The 20,552-nt window shown below is 38.8% G+C and overlaps 1 protein-coding gene across 1 annotated transcript; it reads left to right on the top strand.

The window, feature by feature from the left end:
- Positions 1-4,133: 4,133 nt before the first annotated feature.
- Positions 4,134-5,129, top strand: LOC117288009 (neuropeptide FF receptor 2-like). The gene has a single exon (XM_033768685.1). The coding sequence runs from the start codon at positions 4,134-4,136 to the stop codon at positions 5,127-5,129; it is 996 nt and encodes a 331-aa protein (XP_033624576.1).
- Positions 5,130-20,552: the final 15,423 nt, after the last annotated feature.

Below are 20,552 nucleotides of genomic sequence, written 5' to 3'. Positions count from 1 at the left end.
CACACTACACATTTGCATGATATCGTTTGAAATAAAAATGAATAAAACGCTCACTGAGCGGTAAACTCTGACAAGTTGTATTTATTTCTCATCAAAAATGACATTTCAGACCTAAATATTTCAAAATATGTTTCCTACCATCATCATCATTAGACCGTGTAAGTTTCATGCAAATTTATAGTATTCAAGATTTGTTTTCTTATAAACTCTGTTATGTTCCTTAAAGTCTTTTCTTCTCTGAGCCTGAAGATGTTGTTAAAATACAAACGTTTTGAAGATCTTGACGAAAAGTTTTACATCGATGTGCACGGTTACCTTTTTGTATTGTTACCTTGAAGATTTACAAGAACTACCAAGAAGAATATTCTTAATCTGAAAGTATCTTGACGAGAATGTGTATCAAGAAACTAAAAGCGTTGATCTTTCAATGTTAGCATCTTCCACATTGATTGCCCATAAAGACAGAACTTAGACCACAAAAATATCCATTGTGCTTCTAGCCAACCGGTTCGTTCTATGTCTTAAAGGTAATTTCTGCTCTGACGAGCCGACTTTGTATTTTTTTTTGTTTATTAAAGCCATTGGACATTTACACGATTGTCCAAGGCCCACACTTCGTGTATCACATTTTATATATAAAATAACAAACCTGTGATAATTTAGGCTCAATTGTTCATCGGAGTCGGGAGAAAATAACGGGGAAAACCCACCCTTGTTTCCGCACGTTTCGCCGTGTCATCCGTAATATCGAGAATCGATATTGTTTTAATGTTTTCTCACAAAGTAAAGCATTCCATTTCAACAGAAGTCTTTCACCATTACCTTTTGTAAACCCTGTAAGTTATTTGTAAATCTGTGAACTTTTTTTTGGTTCTGTTCCGACTGTGTCCAATGGCTTTAAGTCTCTGTGCTATAGGCCGACTCTGTCTATCCGGGTCTTACTAAGTCCTTTCTTCTCTGAGCCGACTTGAAGATTTGTATAAAACACAAATTGTTGTAGGTTTTGACAATTAGTTTAATACCGATTTTTTTGTTACCTTGAGGATTCAAAAGAATGATAAAACTGGAAGAAAAAACAACCTTGTCTAACGAAGTTGTGTGCTGTCTACTAATGCCTAATTCTAAAATCTAATTCTGAGGTCTCGAAGTCAAATTCACATAACATTATTTGAGTGGAAAATTACTTCTTTCTCGAGACTACGTTACTTCAGAGGGAGCCGTTTCTAAAAAATGTTTTATATACTATCAACAGCTCTCCTTTGATCGTTAAACAAGTAAGTTTGTATGCTAACAACTATTTTGAGTAATTACCAAAAGTGTCCAGTTACTTTAAGAACTCGAGTTTCACTACCAGTTTTATGAAATTTATGTAAAGGTTTGGTTTGACGGTAAAGTGGCTTTTGACAAAAACGTTAGGAATATGTAACATATTATTCCCGAAGGAACTTAACGAGATGTACACATACTCCCAAAGGGTTTTTGGAGCTTTCCTCTAAGAACAGGAAACATTATATTAGGGAGAGTAAAAAGCATTGGCCCTCAAATTATATAAAAGATAAACCCCGCGAGTATTTGTGATAACCAATTTGTCAATTCGATGTAGGTGTTTAAACCTCGAGTGCCTGTGACTCTTGATAAGTTAAACAGGAATTACATTCTTTTGTAGGACCTTGGTGCATTTATATATAACTCAAATGTATTGTTCATTGCTAAGTTCTCGAGACAAATCTTTTCATAAAGCAATGACTATATTCAACACTGCGCGTTCATTTTATTATTTGGAGCCTTAGACAATCGTTCAACCTTGCCTGAGGTTTAACAGTTTTATTTAAATACTTTCTAAATCTCAGGCTGGTTTATTTTAGCTTTCGGTTGCATTACTGGTGCACTCGGTGTACAAAGCGGTGTTTTTGAGATCGAAAGTAGTAAATAAAACGTTTTTTTTTCCCGCGGATTTCACATTGATTTATAAGAAAATTTTACCTCAAATTTGTTACACTGAGAGTTCATTCAACATACCCCAATTTAACCTTTTTTTAATATAAAATCCGCTGCAAAAACTCATACTAAAAAACTTCACAATTTATTTCGCTACATTTTCATTTGTAATCAATTTTACGATGGAATCAAATGACGGCTGTGCAACTGCGTTGAACGTGACTATCGCATGCTCGGCCACTCTCCTCATCAGTTAATCTCCTTGGACAGGCACTCATGGGTATGATCATGTGCAACATGAGTGTAAATCCAGTCGTTTATTGCTTCAAGTACGAGCATTTCCGTACACAGCTCAAGCAACTTGTACGGAGCCGATTTGGTCTAAACCGAGTGCGTCCTGGAGAGGAGTCTACTGGTGCGCCCTCTTTGGCCATAGACCCGATTCAGCAATTGGCAACGACACAAGCGATGTAAGATTTTAGAAATAAGGTACGGTTCACTCAAATGTGCAGATAGTCACGGGAAAACAAAAACGGTATTTGATGGTTTTGCCAAAAAAATAACATTCCTATATGCACAGAATGTATACGTAATCCTAAGTTTTGTTTATATTAAGTGTCCGTGCTCGAAGCCGACTCTTTTTTTCCGTTTTTTTTTTGCTTTTGTTTTATAACCTTGAAGACATTGAATAACTTGCAAGTTTCGTTACGAGAATATTATGTGTTGAGAAATTCATTTTTAATTCTTTCACTGCAGTAGACTGTTTGGGGTAAACACAATTTGAAGGTCTTGACGACTAGTTTTATTCCGATGTGCACGGTTACCGTTTTCTTTTATTGCCTTGATCATTTATAAGAACGACCTTGACGAGTATTCTTAATCTGAAAGTTTCTTGGTGAGAATTGTGTGTCAAGAAATTAAAAGCGTTGATCTTTCATTTTTTAGCGTCTTTCACTTTGATTGCCGACCCAGAAAAGACAGAACCCTTTTTTAACCCAGAAAATATCCAAGTTCTTTGTCCTCTTAACCAACCGGGTCTTTCTAGGTCTCATACGTCGTCATTTCTGCTCTGAGCCGACTTTGTATTTTGTTGGTCTATTAAGTTTCTGCACTCGAAGCCGAGTCTGTCTTTCCAGGTCTCATTTGAAGTCATTTCTTCTCTGAGCCGACCTGAAGATTTGGATTAAAGTTTCTGGAGGTCTTGACGAAAAGTTGTATCCGGTTACTATCTTTTTTTCTTTCTTTTTTCTTGAGAATTTAAAAGAATGACCTAGAAGAATAGTCTAACTGTAGGTTTCTTGACGAGAATGTGTGTCAAGAAATTAAATGCGTTGATCTTTCAAATCTAGAGTATTTCACTGCAACAGTAGATTGTTGACAGACACCAGGTGATTGCGGCAACTCCAGGAGTGCGCCCCCATTACAACCTGATGACGAGCGGGCACAGACGCAAGTCTATGCCGAATGATGATGAGTAGATTGTTTGTGATCAACAAGATTCAGGTCCCGATATTTGGTTTGCTTCAAAGTCGGTGGCGTCTTAAGAAATGCTGAAAGCTGGCAGAAAGCCACACATGACTCTGAAAGGATCTTGGCTGCAAATTAACCTTCAAACTTTTATTTTGAAGTTGATTGTTTGTGATCAACGAGAATCAGGTCCCGATTTTTTGTTTGCTTGAAAGTCGGTGGCACTTTACAGGTTAACAAGAAATGCTGAAAGCTTGCGGAAAGCATTACATGACTCTAAAAGGATCTTTGGTGCAATTTAGCCGCCAAACTTCAATTTTGAATAACATGTTCAGTGTTGTATACGGTGTGTGATGTGGATTCCTATAAATATAATCGTCTAAGGTTGCCCTGTACAGTTTTATTCAAATACCTTCGACTACTCCGCACATTCGTTTTATGCTTTGGCCCCACTACTGTTCGCCTGGACAAGGATAGTTGGTGAGAGATCCGAAGTTATCAGTATAAACCACATGCTGTGGGTTTCTGAATTTACCATTGATATTTCCTGCTTTCACCAAACTAAGTCGCGCCATTTTAGTTGATGATATCTTTCTCAAAACAATCAAGCCTTTACTTAGTACACTCAACAATCTCAACTTATATTCATCTGTTGTTGGAGCAGCAAACAATCTGATCAAAATACTTCAGAGTATTTTTGATAAACTTTTTTTCCCGATCAGCCTACAATGGCAAGTGAAGGTTTGGCTTTTGTGTTTAATATGATCGTGGCATTTTTGGCTATCCTCGGAAACGGTTTGGCGATTTTCGTCATGACGGTCAGGCGTAAACAGTTCAGCTCCTTCACTAACCGACTTATCCGTCACCAGTCCATCATCGACTTCATCTCTGGTTTGGTGTTCCTCGCAGTGACTTTTATCAGACAAACTTCGCTTTTGGACAATTTGGAAATTAATTTCTTCGGTTTGATTCTCTGTAGGTTGGTTGGCTCAGGTTTTTTCGTTTGGGGTGTAAGCGTAGCATCCACGTACAATCTGGTGGTGATATCGCTGGAGCGTTTTCTTGCCACGTGCTATCCGGTCAAACACCGCAACTACTGCTCACTCTTAAAGATCAAAGTTTCAATGTGTGTTGCTTGGATCATCGGTTTCACGTATGCGCTGAGGTCTACCTTTTTGTTCAAATTCACTGGTAACAAGTGCGGCTATGATTATTCCACAAGTCCCACTGCTAGGATCGTTCTGTTCATTGTGATTATGTTGGTGGAGTACGCTATTCCTGTGACACTCATCTCGTTTTCATACGTGAGAATACTCCTCGTTCTTCGACACAAACTTGACAATGTTAACGCCAATCAGCAAAATGGTATCTTGAGCAAGGCTAAGAGAAACGTCATCATGACGTTGTTGATTGCTGGTTGCATGTTCTTCATTTGCTGGACTCCGATGCAGGCGTTTCGGGTGTTCATTGCCATCGGTGCATTTTCTTCAAGCTCCGGCGCATTAGTAATTCTCATTGGTCAGGCGTTTATGAGTATGATCATGTGCAACATGTGCGTGAATCCAGTCGTTTATTGCTTCAAATACGAGCATTTCCGCACTCAGCTGAAGCAACTCGTACAGAAGCGATTTCGCCGAAAGCGGGTGCGTCCTGGAGAGTCTACTGGTGCGCCCTCTTTGGCCATAGACCCGATTCAGCAAACGGCAACAGCACAAACGCTCTAGTTCTCTGAAATAAGGTACGATTCATTTAAACACACACACACAATTCTCGAAAAAGGGCATTAAAATGTTTTTGATTGTTTTAATTGTGTGGTACACTGGGCGTACGGGAGCTAGTGGCCATGTTTTTTTGTTTTTTTTTATAGAAAAACATAATAAATATTACATTGTTGGGTTTAGCACCGCAATGTTTTTAGCAGGCAAAATTTTTCAAAAGGGACCGTACGACAACATGGGGAAAGCCCAACATTATGCTCTGCTAAGCATGCCTGTTTTTACTCTGCAACAAATACTCTTTTTTTTACACTTTTAGTCTTGTTCGGACTTTCCAGCCATCTTTGGCGTATGGTCGCCTTGTGTGCATACGACCGTTTGGTTTGTGTGGGGAGTCTGAAACACGACTTCCAGAGTGTTCATACTGTTTCTCATACACCTTCAATGATTTTTTTGTTTTTAGTGCTTTTGCAATATAAAAGATTTTAGATTTTGCTATCAACTTTTATCCAGTACTACGCTTGATCCTCGGCACTCGTATCCTCGTTGTATGTATCAGCAGCTGCTATGCGTTTAATTATGTGTTCGTTAAAGGCAGTGGACACTATTGGTAATTACTCAAAATAATTATTAACATAAAGCCTTTCATGGTGACGAGTAATGGGGAGAGGTTGATGGTATAAAACATTGTGAGAAACGGCTCCCTCTGAAGTGCCATAGTTTTCGAGAAAGAAGTTATTTTCCACAAATTTGATTTCGAGACCACAGATTTAGAACTTGAGGTCTCGAAATCAACTATCTAAACGCACACAACTTCGTGTGACAAGGGTGTTTTTTCTTTCATTATTATCTCGCAAGTTCGATGACCGATTGAGCTCAAATTTTCACAGTTTTGTTATTTTATGCATATGTTGAGATACACCAACTGTGAAGGCTAGTCTTTGACAATTACCAATAGTGTCCACTGCCTTTAAAGACTTACTTGAACAAAAACAGCAAGTCGTGATCTTTGCTGAATTCATTCGAAATGTTTTTCAATCATTAAGGAAATCAAGTTCACATGAGTATAAATAGATTTTAGTTGTGTCAAAATAAGCTTGTTCAACACCCTCATCCGGTGTTTTTCAGAAATATTCGCGAAAACCTTGTTAGCCGTATTTGCAGCATGGAGGTATAACAAAGCAAACTCCCACGCATGACGTCAAAGTATTGTCATTTTGTGTATAGTTTTATATAACAAACAAAAAACGGTTGTTATTTTTGTAAATAGTTGAAAGAAAAGAATATTTTGTTTTTCTAATCTTATTGACGATGGGAAAGTGCCTCAAGAAATGTCGACGGCTTTCACATCTAATGCCACCACAGAGAAGAAAGAACTTAAAGGGACACGTTGCCTTGGATCGGGCGAGTTGGTTTAAGAAAAGCGATTGAAACATTTTCGTTATGAAATGCATTTGGTAGGAAAGCTGTTTTAAAAGTAGAACATAATGATTCACATAAAAATGACTCAAAATTGCACGTGTTTTTTAATAGGTCGTGAACTAACACGCTATTTTTTGGAGTCAAATATTTGACTCAACAAAATGGCCGATCGTGTCAGTTCGCATAATAAAAGGTAGGCCCACGCAATTTCGAGTCATATTATTTTGTGTGGATCATTTTAAAACATCTTTCTGATCATGTGCATTTCACAACAATGGTTTCAAACACTTTTTAAAGGCTCGACCGATCGAAGGCAACGTGTCCCTTTAAGCTGACCCAGTCAGCTTAGAGCAGAAAGGACTTCTATGTTCACAACATTTGTTTTAAATAGGTTGTGTAAAAACAAATTATTTTATTTTTTTGTTAATTCTTCCGACAATACAATACTTATTATTACAAGCAGAGGCCGTCCAGGGAAAGACAGCAGTAAACAATAAATAAATAAAACAGTTAAAACCCTCCCAGACCTTGATTACTGCGCGGTATCTCAGCGCAAAGTTAAAACTGTAAAAAAAAACTGTAATTAGCATTCAATCCAGACGCACGATGTAAGATTGAATTACATACGCGAGAACCTCGCTTATCAATAAAGGTTCACGGTACGGTCTAATTGTTTGGTCCATTATCTAAGCGATAGTAAGTGTCCATACAAGGCTGTCTCCACACATGCGACCATCCCAATAGCTAGCCAATCGTAGATTTCCTTTGATGGGATGTACGACTTTTATAATAGTAATGTTAATCATTCCGCAATCTTATAATAAACCCCTGATAAGGTTCTCAGTGTGCTTGAACAAGGAAACACATTTTTATGGTTCGTGGAAGTGTCGTGGCGAGTGGTTAAGAGCACCGAATTCAAACTCTGGTGTTTCTGATCAGCAGAGTGTGGGTTCGAGTCCCAGTTGTGACACATGTGTCCTTAAGAAAGACACTAACCACTTCGTAAAGTTTGGGGAGGTAGTGATTTCGGCTGTACCAGCCAGGCTTCTGACGGAATGATACCCAAGACTACATCCGTATGGACTGTAAAAGGGTTAACCCTGTTTCAGCTCATGAGTAAAACAAATGATGACCCCACAATCTTATGCAGCGCACGTAACTCCAGACAAGGTACTCAAGGTGATTGAAAGAGGAGAAAACAATTTAAGGTTGATTTTGTTTGTTTGATATATTGAGACTGACTTCAACACCTCTGGTTTAGAAGGTATTGTGTGGTGCAATCAGCAGCCACTGTCAGAAACACCATGGCAAACACATTAAAGGCATTGAACACCTTTGGTAATTGTAAAAGGCCAGTCTTCTCACCTGGTGTATCCATGGAGGTAGAAATAGTTCCACCTCCATGGTATCTCAACATATGCAAGACATAACAAACATGTGAAAATTTGAACTAATTTTGGTCATCGAAGTTGCGCGAGGATTGAAGAATAAACACCCTTGTTGAACAATTAGTTATGTGCTTTCAGAGCTAAGGACTCGAATTCAATTCAAATATTTTAGTGCGAAATTACTTCTTTCTCAAAAACTATGTCACTTTAGAGGGACCCGTTTCTCACTCTGTGTTATACTATCAACAGCTCTCAATTGCATGTTACCAATCTTATGTTAACAATTATTTTGAGTATTTACCAATAGTGTCCAGGCCTTTTAGTCTAAACTTGGTTCTTTTACATGCATTTGCACAACGTGAGATACCTATTATACGTGTTTGACAATATTACCAAAAAGGCTCCAGTGCCTTTAAGTACACAAATTAATTACAGATTTCCGTGCAGTTCAAGCAACGAAACCGAGTGCATCCTGGAGACGAGTCTATTGAGGGGCCGGCCATAAAATAGCCCCAGATCCAATGACACTGGTCAACAGCACCATGGACATAAACAATTGAGTTGTTTGTTTACACCGCAAAGCGTGTTGTCAGTAATCTCTTTATACCACAACACGATATTGCTTTATAATCAATTGATTCTGGATTCTATTCAAAAGTAATCTTGTTCCTTAAGCTTTTTGGTCATCAGGTGTCCGTCAAATTAAATCACCCTTTCACACCTGAAATAAATAAAGTGGTTAACGGTCAAATCGCAATTATATTGTCTGTCATGCTTGTGTGTGCGATTCCGTCTTCATTAAACAAACGCAAGGTGAAATTCACCTTCAATTTAAAACCAATGGTTTGAACGACACCTCGTTTCCGTGCTGCACGTTTATTGGTCATCTTAATGCTGAAAGCTTTTTGATAGTGTTTGCGGGTTGCAGAGTCAATACTTTCAAAGACTCCGGCCGTTTCGGGATAAATGGTTTAATAACTGAAAATACAAAAGAAAATCACAATCAGAATATTCAATTGCGTCTAATATACATTAAAACAGTAAATATTCTATATAAAATTAAAATATTTAAACAATACAAAGCAGTTAGGGAAATAAACTTTAGAAAAAGAACAGACTGAATTTACATTTTTCAGAGAAATGGACAACGAGGTTGATCAAAGGGAAAGGCAAGACACACGGGAAAGTAAAAAGACAAGACAGTACAAAAATCATTCTGGATGTGAATGTAGTTAGTTAAAAATCAATCCTAAACTTGTTTAGGGGCCTTAAAATCAATTAAGTTCACTTTAAGACAACCTGGAAACTTGGTTCATTTCTGACTTTCAATGATACTAAAACGGCCTTGAATGAGACATCTTCTGTCTTGTCTGACGAAATAATTACTCCTTGAATTGTGAAGACTCATTAGTTGTTGAAATCCAATGACGCCATGTTTCTACAAAGTATCTAAACAAAGTCAAGCAAGGTACATAACATAACATAACATAACAATTAAAACTTATAAGGCGCTAATCCTTCAAGATCATAGCGCACTAGAAAGAAAAATGTACAGAGGAAAAGTTGAGCCTTTAGAGCTTTACAAAATACAGATTAGAGTACCAAGACATCACCGTAAAAAATGTACTGACTCCTTTTTTTCAGAATGATGTCATTGGATAATATGTTTGATGTTGACAATATGCACCGCAGGGGGATGAAAGCAAAATGAACTCTTTACCATATTTACGTGAGGTTAGATGTCTGTAATCCATTTGTTCCCACTCTTTCATGATGAAGACTTATATTGAAAAATGATCGAGTATATCACAGAATTGAGTTTGACATTTCCCTTCCTCTTTTATAACAGTCACTTCTTAATAATTGCCGATTTTCCTTAAGGTCACCTGGAAATAGAATTGTTTTTCTTTCAAACATAAGAGTATATGCTTACGAACAATAAAACAATTATTTTAGGTAATTGTTTGTCACGATTTATATGTAAAAAAAAAAAATATAAGGTTGTTTGGGGCTGACTCCGCCTACCCCTTTTGTGACGTCAATCGAGGCAGACTTTGCCTGCAATGCGTATAGTAAACACACGTGCAAAGTACTGGTACGTCCAAGTCGTGAGTTGGTACATTTAAAAAAGTGTTTTTCTGCATTCATCACCAATACACCTGAAACGTACAAACTCACGACTTGGTCCGGACATGTACTTTGCAATTGTGTTTACTCTACGCGTTTCAGGCAAAGTCTGCCTCGATTGACGTCACGAACAGCGCCCTCTCGGGTCGGGGTCGACTCTTAAATTTGTAAATAACATAAGAACTGATTATTTAAAACCTTAGTTAACTGTTTATTCACATTCCACTCATCAAAACACATATAATAGTGACAAAAGCTTTATTTTGAAAAAATACCACGTCCAGGTGACTTTAACTATAGCGCTTCCGTATGGTGGCCCTGAAGGGACACAGCCAGTCGTGACGTCGCCAAAATATTCGCGACTGGCTGTGTCCCTTCAGGGCCACCATACTTCCGTTTTTAATACAAAAAGGCATTGAAAAGCCGTCTTCAATTCCAATCAACCTAATGTCGCTTTATAGCTTCAGTGCTGTACGTTGATTGGTCATCTTTGTGCCGGAATTATCAATACGGTTTGAAAGGGTACACCGTTTTATGTGAACTCATTCGAACGCTTACTCTGCAGTCGCTTCGTTATTAGTGCTCACTCTTAGTACTGTTGCGTTCTATGGGGGAAGCCAAAGAACAAGAAATTGGAGGTGATCAGTGCTGGACGGATATTTTTTTCCGGATTACACTACGAGGTAGGTCGTTGGTTTTGCGTTTCATTTTTAATAAAGGGATTTGATACGTCATTTGGTATACATTTAGAACCCGCTATTTGTGTCAATCATAGTTGCAGATACCATACATACCGTAGATAACAGTATTCCTTTGAAGTAGGGGTAACGTTTTGGAGAAATTGCCAAAAATCTGAAGTAGTTTTGTCCACAAAGGATCTGCAGTTTGGAAAACACAACTTGAGATTAAATACTGACAGTAACAACTTCTCAGATCCTGATTGTTGGGGTTCTAAAGTGAAATATGTTTACATCATACCCACAGTTTTTATTTTCATTAGTTTTAAAAGTCTTTACCAAACGTACTCTTATACAATAAAAAGGATATCGGTTAGGTTTCACAGAGTAAATTAATACCAATGTTCGTGTTTATATATAAATATACCAGACTACGAAACCTTGAATACTTATATAACATGTACGTTCTTGTAATGTTCATTTTGCAATGGCATCAAGTGAAGGCTTGTTCACACTTGGCCACGCTAACTTGGAAACGGTTTGGTGATTTTCGTCATGACGGTCAAATTTCGCTTCTATAGAACTTGGAAGGGAATCTCTAAGGAAAGATTTTGTGTAGGCTTATTTTTGAAAATGTGGAGAAAACTTGTCTTGGTGCATGTCTTTGTAGGTTGGGGCCGATGGGGGTGGGTGGGGAGGGGGTGAGTGCAGTGTGGTGATTTGGTGATATCGCTGATTTTTGTGATATCGCCAAACACGGCGACTACTGCTCACTCTTCAAGATCAAAATGTCAATGTGCTGCCTGGTTTTTGTTTCAGATAAAATGCTCAGATATTTATTTGTATGTAACAAAATTACAGCTAAATGTGCGGGATTGATATTCCATTAGTCTAATGGGACGTTTATTATATTCATTGTCAGAGAACAAGTTCAGTGATTATTCTGCTTTGTCAGGCATTCATAACTTCATACGTATAAGTCCAGTCGTTTATTGCTTCAAGTATGAGCGTTTTGGCGTGTAGGCCAAGCAACCTTTCGTAGCAAACGTTTTTTCTTAACCGAGTGCATCCTGGAGAGGAATCTACCGATGGGTACACATTGCATGAGCACTGGTGAATCCACAACAGTAGAATGTTTTAAACAAATTGATATTGAATTCTATTCAACTGTGGTTTTCTCGAGTAGCGTGTGGGTCAGGTGTCTCTCAAATTAAATCACCTTTTTCACTCCTAAAACGAATAAAGTCGTTATAGGTCAGTCGCAAATGCTCTTCTTGCTAGAGTCAGTGATCCAGTATTCGTAACGAGCGCAATGACACTGCCTTTAGTTTAAATTTCATTTATACTGGAATGACGCCTTTAGCTCGAGTGCTTCATGTTTAATGGCTTCTTGCTGCTGAAAGGAATTGTTCTATTTAAACACTTGTGAAGACTGCGGTTTACTCATTTTTTGGCTGTTGGTCTCAGTGATGTTGCGCTCGACGGGTGATCAAGACAACGACTATTATAAATAGGAGGTCTTCAGTTCTGGACTGTTTGTCCGTATTTCACATCAAGGTAGGGCTTTCGTTTCACTACACACCCTAGTCTTGCTTATCCAAGGCAGTGGACACTACTAGTAATTACTGAAAATAATTATTATCATAAAACCTCACTCGGTAACGAGTAATGTGAACTTGTTGGTAGTGTAAAACGTTGTGATAAACGGCTCCCTCTGAAGTAACGTAGTTTTCGAGAAAGAAGTAATTTTTCACGAATTTGATTTCGAGACCTCAGATTTAGAATTTGAAGTCTCGAAATCAAACACCTGAAAGCACACAACTTCGTGTGACAAGGGTGTTTTTTCTTTCATTATTATCTGGCAACTTTGACGACCAATTAAGCTAAAATTTTCACCGGTTTGGTAATGTATGCATTTTGTCTTTAAAGCCAGTGGACACTTTCGGTAAACAGTATTGTCCAAGGCCCACACTTCGTGTGTCACAACTTATATATAAAATAACAAACCTGTGCAAATTTAGGCTCAATCGGTCATCGGAGTCGGGAGAAAATAACGGGAAAACCCACCCTTGTTTCCGCACGTTTCACCGTGTCATGACATGTGTTTAAATCCTTAATTCTCGTTGTTGAGAATTGATAATTGTTTTAATGTTTTCTGAAAAAGTAAACTTTTTTTGTTCTTCTGTTCCGAAAGTGTATAATGGCTTTAAGTGTGATGTTTGGAAAGTTTAAAATCAAGTTATTTTATCAGAATTGCATTCATTGTTAGGGCCTATGTTAGTTACCACCCGATAAATATACACAGACACAAGGATTTGTTGTTGTAGTGAACTCTGCCAAGAGTTAATTTATTCCGTACTCTGAATTCCGTGGTAAAACGCCAATTCATAATAATATAAGGGATTTCCCTTTATTTAATTCCATCCAGTGATATCCACTCATAAAGAAGTGTACCAGTTCCAATTATAAATACACTTTGCAGCCAGTCCGCAAAGGTTCCCAATTACACTTTGCGAACGGTAAATTTCCAATCCGCAAAGGTTCCCACTTCTCGGCGATTTGCCAAAGAAGGTACCAGACCACTTACAATTATTATAATTATAAATGCCCTCATTGACTGGAGAAAACTCCGGGTCAATGAGGTTCCCACTTCCAGCGAGTTGCCAAGAAGGTACCAAATTAATTTACTTCTTTATATACAATCACATCATTTTATTACCACCATATTTATCCATATCAATTCACATAAATTAATTTACCACTTCCTCACAGGCTACCAAGCCTATTAGCTTCTTGTTTATAGGAACAACCTAAACTTACCGCCAAAGCAAATTTTGATATACAAATTTGCCCAAACGCCCAAACACCCCCCCCCCCCTTTGTTTTTCTTTTTTACAAAACTTTGTCCGAGTGTGTAGTGGAGAACCTCAACCCGTCTGATAAGATAAATTTTATGAACCAAATGAATCATGTCTTGCCAGTACGCACCTTCCGGGAAGGGTTAATGAGATGGGGGTGTTTTATAACATGTGCGTTTTGCATCTCCCGAAGTATCTTCTTTGCATACATATTAAAATCCCAAGTGCAGCGTTTGTCTGCCCTCCTTTAACTTTACCTTGATACTTCGCACTTAACAAAATGTCTGACCAAATTAACCGTGTGTAGGGTAGGATATTCCTAATTACCTTTAGGCTCTCTTTTACCCTATGTCTTATCTGTCCCGAATTTTCCTTCAAGATATCTTTGGTCCCTAGATGTAACACTATTGTCCTCGGGACCTCGCCTTTTGCCAGGTATCTCCTGAGCCTAGTCCCAGCCGTCCAGGCGTGCCCCAGATACGCCTTTCCATGTCACTGTACCACCACTGTGCCGCTGTTGTGGCGAATGATACTGTCCCCGATAAACATCTGTATACAAAAAGAAATTCCAAAGAAAAAACAGCCTGGGTAATCTGTTCTGACTAATATTTTTTAACTTGTCACAGTCTTGTATGTAGTTGAAATGTTGGACACAATTTGTTACCAACCAACTCAACATTCACCAATCTTGTAAATGCTGATTTATCTTAAACGGCAATATGCTATTTAAAGAAGCGGTTGCTCTACACTGCTTATTTATGACCGTACTACTAGCTAACCCCTTTTAGACAATTGAAAACATTAAGTCTGGCCTAATGTAGGATTCAAGTGCTCCAGACTTCCATGTCCCCATACTTTTGATTTGTTCCTCCCGAACTCCAAACATATCCTGCAACTATGAACTGAAAAAGCGTGTGGGGTTTACCTGATGGCCTTAATCCCCTGCTTTAAGATGTGATAAACTTGTCTGGCTGACAAAGGGCCCCCCCCCCCCCCCCCCCCCCCCCCTAAATGTACAAACAGTGAAGTATTGGCATTCCTGTCAATAGAAGTGATTTGACTTTACCCACATGATCCGTTTTTGAATATCTTAGAACTACTTGCAAATTCCCTTCCTGATTAAAGAAAATGTAACCAATACGCAACCCCCGGGAATTACCAGCATGAGTTGTAAACTCACTCACCCTCAGAATAACCGAAAGGGGCAACCAAGAATGCTGCTTTTAAAAGCAGAGCTTCATATGCTGATTATACTTTAAACATTAATTATGCTACTTTAATAAAGGTCATATAAGTCAAATATGGTATGTCTGCAAGTTATGCTGCAACCGGATGAAGATGACTGCAAGCTATGCTGCAACCGGATGAAGATGACTGCAAGCTATGCTGCAACCGGATGAAGATGACTGCAAGCTATGCTGCAACCGGATGAAGATGACTGCAAGCTATGCTGCAACCGGATCAACTGATCCCTTTTTAATCATTCATCTTCTCTTTTCATCTTCCACTCTTCTACGTTTGCATCGAACATTATTGTCTTCACTGTAAAATTTTCACCCTGTAATTGAAACTATTTCAATCATGCATCTTGTCATTTCATGTGTATGCTCTGTTACATTTTAATCCACCATTATAATGTTTGTTACTTTTTGTAACCACTTTACGAGTTGTTGTTTTCACTGCCAATCATTACACATGTTACTTGAATAACCGGATCAACTGATCATTTTTAATCATGCGTCTTCTCATCTCATGTACATACTCTATTACGTTATAGTCCAACATAATGATGTTTGTTACTTTTTGTAACCACTTTACGAATTTTGTCTTAACTGACCATAATTGCACCCTGTAACTTGAATAACCGGATCAACTGATCATTTTTAATCATGCGTCTTCTCATCTCATGTACATACTATGTTACGTTTAGTCCCACATTATAATGTTTGTTACTTTTTGTAACCACCGAATTTTTGTCTTCACTGACAATAATTACATCCTGTAACTTATATAACCGGATCAACTGATCATTTTTAATCATGTGCCTTTGTTTTTAATATACGTAAGCTTTACGGTTTAGCCCGCATACAATGTTCGTTACATTGTGTACCGACATTGTTACGACACAACGTGTCATTGCCATGGAACATCAGTGCTGTGTTGACCGCCAGATACGAAAAACCAACCGATATTGGAAACGAACACCTGATCTATGCAAATCAACGCTTTCAGGCTCAAGCTAGTACTGACCTCCCTGCTAAGCTATGGTAGCTGCTGCTGTTACCGATGATACTTAAACTATATAACGACTAAGAAAAGACTAAATTAACAAAACTTTAACTGTGTTTAATTTCTTTCCATATTATAGAACCCCCCTCGTTTACAGCCAGCAAAAATGATTGTGTCTTGACCGCTGTTTGTACTACTATAGGATCACTCTTCTTTATAAGATCACAGCGAAATCCACAAACTCGCTATGAATAATCTTAAAATGTTAAGGTTAGCGGTAGGCCCTCGCCCAATTCGCTACAAACCGATATCGATGGATTAAAGGGAGTTGATGGCTAATTCATATGCTGCATGTTATTCACCATCGGTATGCTTCAAGATCCCGCTGTGCAATCAATGGACCCCTACATGCTACTGCTCCCTACTGTATTTATGTTGCACCCTGCATTTGAAAGTTGGGCACCACCCAGTTGTTTTGAAGATGATGTCCCTCCTAACCTTTTACATGCCCCATCCCTGTTATGCAAGGAACACCCTGAATATTGACTAGAGTTCGCCAAGTTGTACACTAAACTACTAGGGTTACTTATTCCTGATTGGCCTGACTAACACAAGCTCTGACTAACTTTCATATTAAACGGCAAGCTGCCAGAAAAATTATGATTGTTCGCCCTTTCTTGTCCTTGTGTACCTGTACTCGTGCTTTGAGAATGTTGGCCCGTTATACCCTGAGTAACCTACAAAGGCCGTGAAATATCGTGACTATTAATCTGTGGGTTGTTCGCAATTATTGGCCCTTTAGACACACTAGATGTTTGAAACCTTTCCGTATTCACGGTACACGTGCTACCTACTCGCGTTACTGTTGGGGCTGTACTTGCCCCAGCATTAGGTTTGAAAATGTAGCGACTCACCCGATGGACCGATTGGCCCGGCTAGTAAGCCATCGGCTTCACCACTCTCTGTAGCCGCCCATCTTCGCCCTCATCATCAGGTATCCCTTGGATTTCTACAATGCGGTTCCCACTTCCAGCGAATTTTGCGCAACTATACAATCTATCTTAACTCCTCTGTGGCAGAATATTCAATGACGGTTCCCAGAAAGACAAGCACCCTTTCCCCGAAATGCATTGCTTTGGTTGGTTGAAAAGAACAAGGGAACCCCGTCTGAATGCGCCCTGACAATCCCAATCGCTTAGCCCCGACTGTGCAACGTGACTATAATTATGCATATTTCCCGGTGTTAAATCGGTTTACTGCGTTACGCATTAAACCCTATTATAAGACTTCAGACCAAGAAGCCCCGAGAGTTGATATCTCTATAGGTTTCTTCTTCTGTTCATTTTGCCTTGACGGTTTTGGCTTTTTGCGTTCAACATGTATACATGTACATTGCATGCTCGGTCATTTCCGGAAACGGTTTGGTGATTTTCGTCATGACGTTCAGACGTAAACAGTTGAGCTCCTTCACTAACCGACTTATCCGTCATCAATCCACAATCGACTTCGTCTCTGGTTTCGGTGTTTCTTACAGTGACTTTGATCAGACAAACTTTGCTTTTGGACAATCTGGAGAGAAGTTTCTCCGTGAGGAATATACCAATGCGCACTCTTTGACCCAATAAAAAACATTTACAGCAAATTGAATCAGTGCGGTACCTTTACAAATGTTGATGCGTGTTTAATATGGTTTAACTGATTGACTGAGATATTTTACTGGGTTCGTTATCTGCATATGAGCGTGACTCCTGTCACGTTTTGCTTCAAGTCAATTCCGGGTAAGCCTACAGGTAAAGTAATTTGTGTGGAGCCGATTTAATTGAAACCGAGTTTGTCCTTGAGAGAAAAGTCTACGGATGGGCCGAGTGTAACAGCTATACGGTGAATTGAGAACCGCATTGTTTCAAATGACGAGAGTGTAATCAGTAAACTGATCGTGAGTAGGCCTACGTTTAGTTTGAATATTGTGGGTCTTCAACCGTGTGTTGTGCGAAACGTAAAATAATCCAGTTTCACTATCGCTAAGGGATTTTCGCTTTGGTGTTTCTGACAAGGGCTGCTGAATGCGCCAAAGCACATCGTAAGCCCCTATATTTGTGCTACAAGAAATTTATTGTCATACTTTCAATTTTATTTTTGAAAAAAACTTGTCTTAGGATGTTTCTGTCTGTTGATGAAGCAAATTGAATATCTTATTTATGGATACGTGCCAATATAAGACTATACTTAAATTATTATTATTGACATTCATACGCATTGTGGTTGGTTAACCTTTCAGCATTTTACCGTTGTGAAATTTGACGAATAAAAAAAAAAAACATAAAAAAAAAACCTCTTCAGGCTTTGCTACTCGACCGTACACGGGCACACTATCTTCTGTTCAGCTGCTTCGCCGCTACATTTTGTCTCATTCGTGAAGGCCATGACAATAGGCTGAGCCTAATTCCGACTGCTCTTTGCTTTGTTTAATGGATTTAAAACACCCTTTGTCTCGCATTTCGGAATTTCCCGTTCATGCCACTTTAGAGAGCCACTTTATCGAAGCGTGTGTCCTCGGAGAGAGTCAGACTACCGATTAAACAAAAATGCAAGTCTCTCAATTTTAATGCCAGTTATTTTGCGTTGTTTTTTAAAAGAGGGATTCCAAGGCCGGACGAACTCAATTTCCGATGAATAGAGTTCCTTTGAAAGTGGAGCGGGGGCAGGGTGGATTTCAAACCTCAAGCCTCACGTCCAAGTGGTGTTAAAAATGTCATAAAAAGGTCTGTAACTTTTGTTCTTAACGAAACTTTAAAAGTGACGTCATCGAACGACAGAAACAGTTTAGTAATAATGTCCAACCACAAGAGAACTTTATTTTTACTTGAGTGCAATATTAAAGCCGTCATCCTCACCGACCGTGAACGAGTGAAACTTAAGACTGTTAGACTATTTTGCTCATGTCTTTATTGTCCAAACGTGACCCAAAGAATAGACAACATAAACCTCACACCTGCTCGCGCATATCCACCTGCCCGTGCGCAGTCTTCAAAGCCTCGTGGCTTTACCTTTTTGAATATCAGGGGCTTTCGTTCAGACTTCGCTTCTGTTCGGTATTTTTTTCCAAAACGACTCTCATGATTTTCTTGCTTCATCTGAGAGCAGACTGAACTGTGACATTTCTACAAATTCAATCAACTTCTGTTATATTTTAGTGTTTAAACTTCGGCCAATAATATCTTTATCTACTCGTCTCCACACCGCCGTTAACTGAACCACTATTACTGTGTTGTCATGTTTGTGTTTTGTCTGTGTCTTTTCAAAGTCATTTCAGTCTACTCTTACATTGTTCTTTCTCAAAGATAAGTACGTATCACACAGTCGGGGGTTCAGGAGACCTCCCCCACTAAATCTATGAAGTGTTTTTCTCCTGTAACGTTTTGTTTTAGTCATTTTAAATGATTGAGAGGAAATAAATTGAACCAAGCCTAAGAACTACGAAGTTACCAGATCTTTCATCGCCTCGACTATCATCTGTCGCATGGTATCTATGTCAGAGAAACTTAGAATCCCCATAAGCTCATGAATTCACATTGGAACGTGAATTCAAGTGCTTTCGTCTTTCAATTCTTTATTCCGCATCACATCTTTATTGTATACCTTCTCCGTAACCCTGCGCCGTGCTAGATGCTATCTCTGATAGCATTGATTCGGCTTCAGCTCCCTCCTCCAGTCTGCTCAAGTTAGTTGAACGTTTTGGGGCATATTTGCATTAAAGGTAAATTAATACAAATGAGGGTGGTCAGTCGGTATCCCTTCATATACCGTGTAGCATGTGAAACCTTGAGTGAAAAATATGTACTAACCTCTCCAGTGAAAAGCACATAAAGTGAAGTTTAAAGGCAGTGGACATTATTGGTAATTGTCAAAGACTAGCCTTCACAGTTGGTGTATCTCAACATATGCATAAAATAACAAACCTGTGAAAATTTGAGCTCAATCGGTCATCGAACTTGCGAGATAATAATGAAAGAAAAAACACCCATGTCACACGAAGTTGTGTGTGTTTAGATGGTTGATTTCGAGACCTCAAGTTCTAAATCTGAGGTCTTGAAATCAAATTCGTAGAAAATTACTTCTTAATCGAAAACTATGGCACTTCAGAGGGAGCCGTTTCTCACAATGTTTTATACCATCAACCTCTCCCCATTACTCGTCACCAAGAAAGGTTTTATGCTAATAATTATTTTGAGTAATTACCAATAGCGTCCACTGCCTTTAACGTAAACTTTCAGCCAATGACAATGAACCACTCTAGTGATATGGGTCACGGCCAATCGACAAGCCTCATAAAATGTGTTTCATGTTCACCATTAAAAGTGAAAGTAATATATCTACATTTGTCAATCTGGCATTCTACATGCTTTTAAGACATGGCGATAATAAAATAAAGAAACAATTTGAGCGTTATTTCAGACTGATGCACTGCTCTTTGATGGTAGTCTGACGTCTGGTGACCTTTATACTATCGATCCCCCAAATGGATGCAATAGCGTTCAAGAGCGACTGCAACATTTTTCACTGATTTTATTAATAACAAAATAAGCCATAAGGACAACTGGCTGGAAAAATGTTGTTTAAGGAGGCTGCTAGCACAGGGCGTCACGGCTACAGTTGGTAGAGCGACGGGACGTTAATCCAGATGTCGTTGGTTCAAATCCCGCTCTAGTCAGTTATTTTTTGGGTTTTTTT

Source organism: Asterias rubens, chromosome 3 (assembly GCF_902459465.1).
Source record: "Asterias rubens chromosome 3, eAstRub1.3, whole genome shotgun sequence".
NCBI lineage: Eukaryota > Metazoa > Echinodermata > Asteroidea > Forcipulatida > Asteriidae > Asterias > Asterias rubens.
This window is presented reverse-complemented; position numbering and strand designations above follow the sequence as displayed.

Excerpts from the sequence above, each read along its gene's own strand:
- LOC117288009 (XM_033768685.1), top strand. The coding sequence starts at position 4,134 with ATGGCAAGTGAAGGTTTGGCTTTTGTGTTTAATATGATCGTGGCATTT.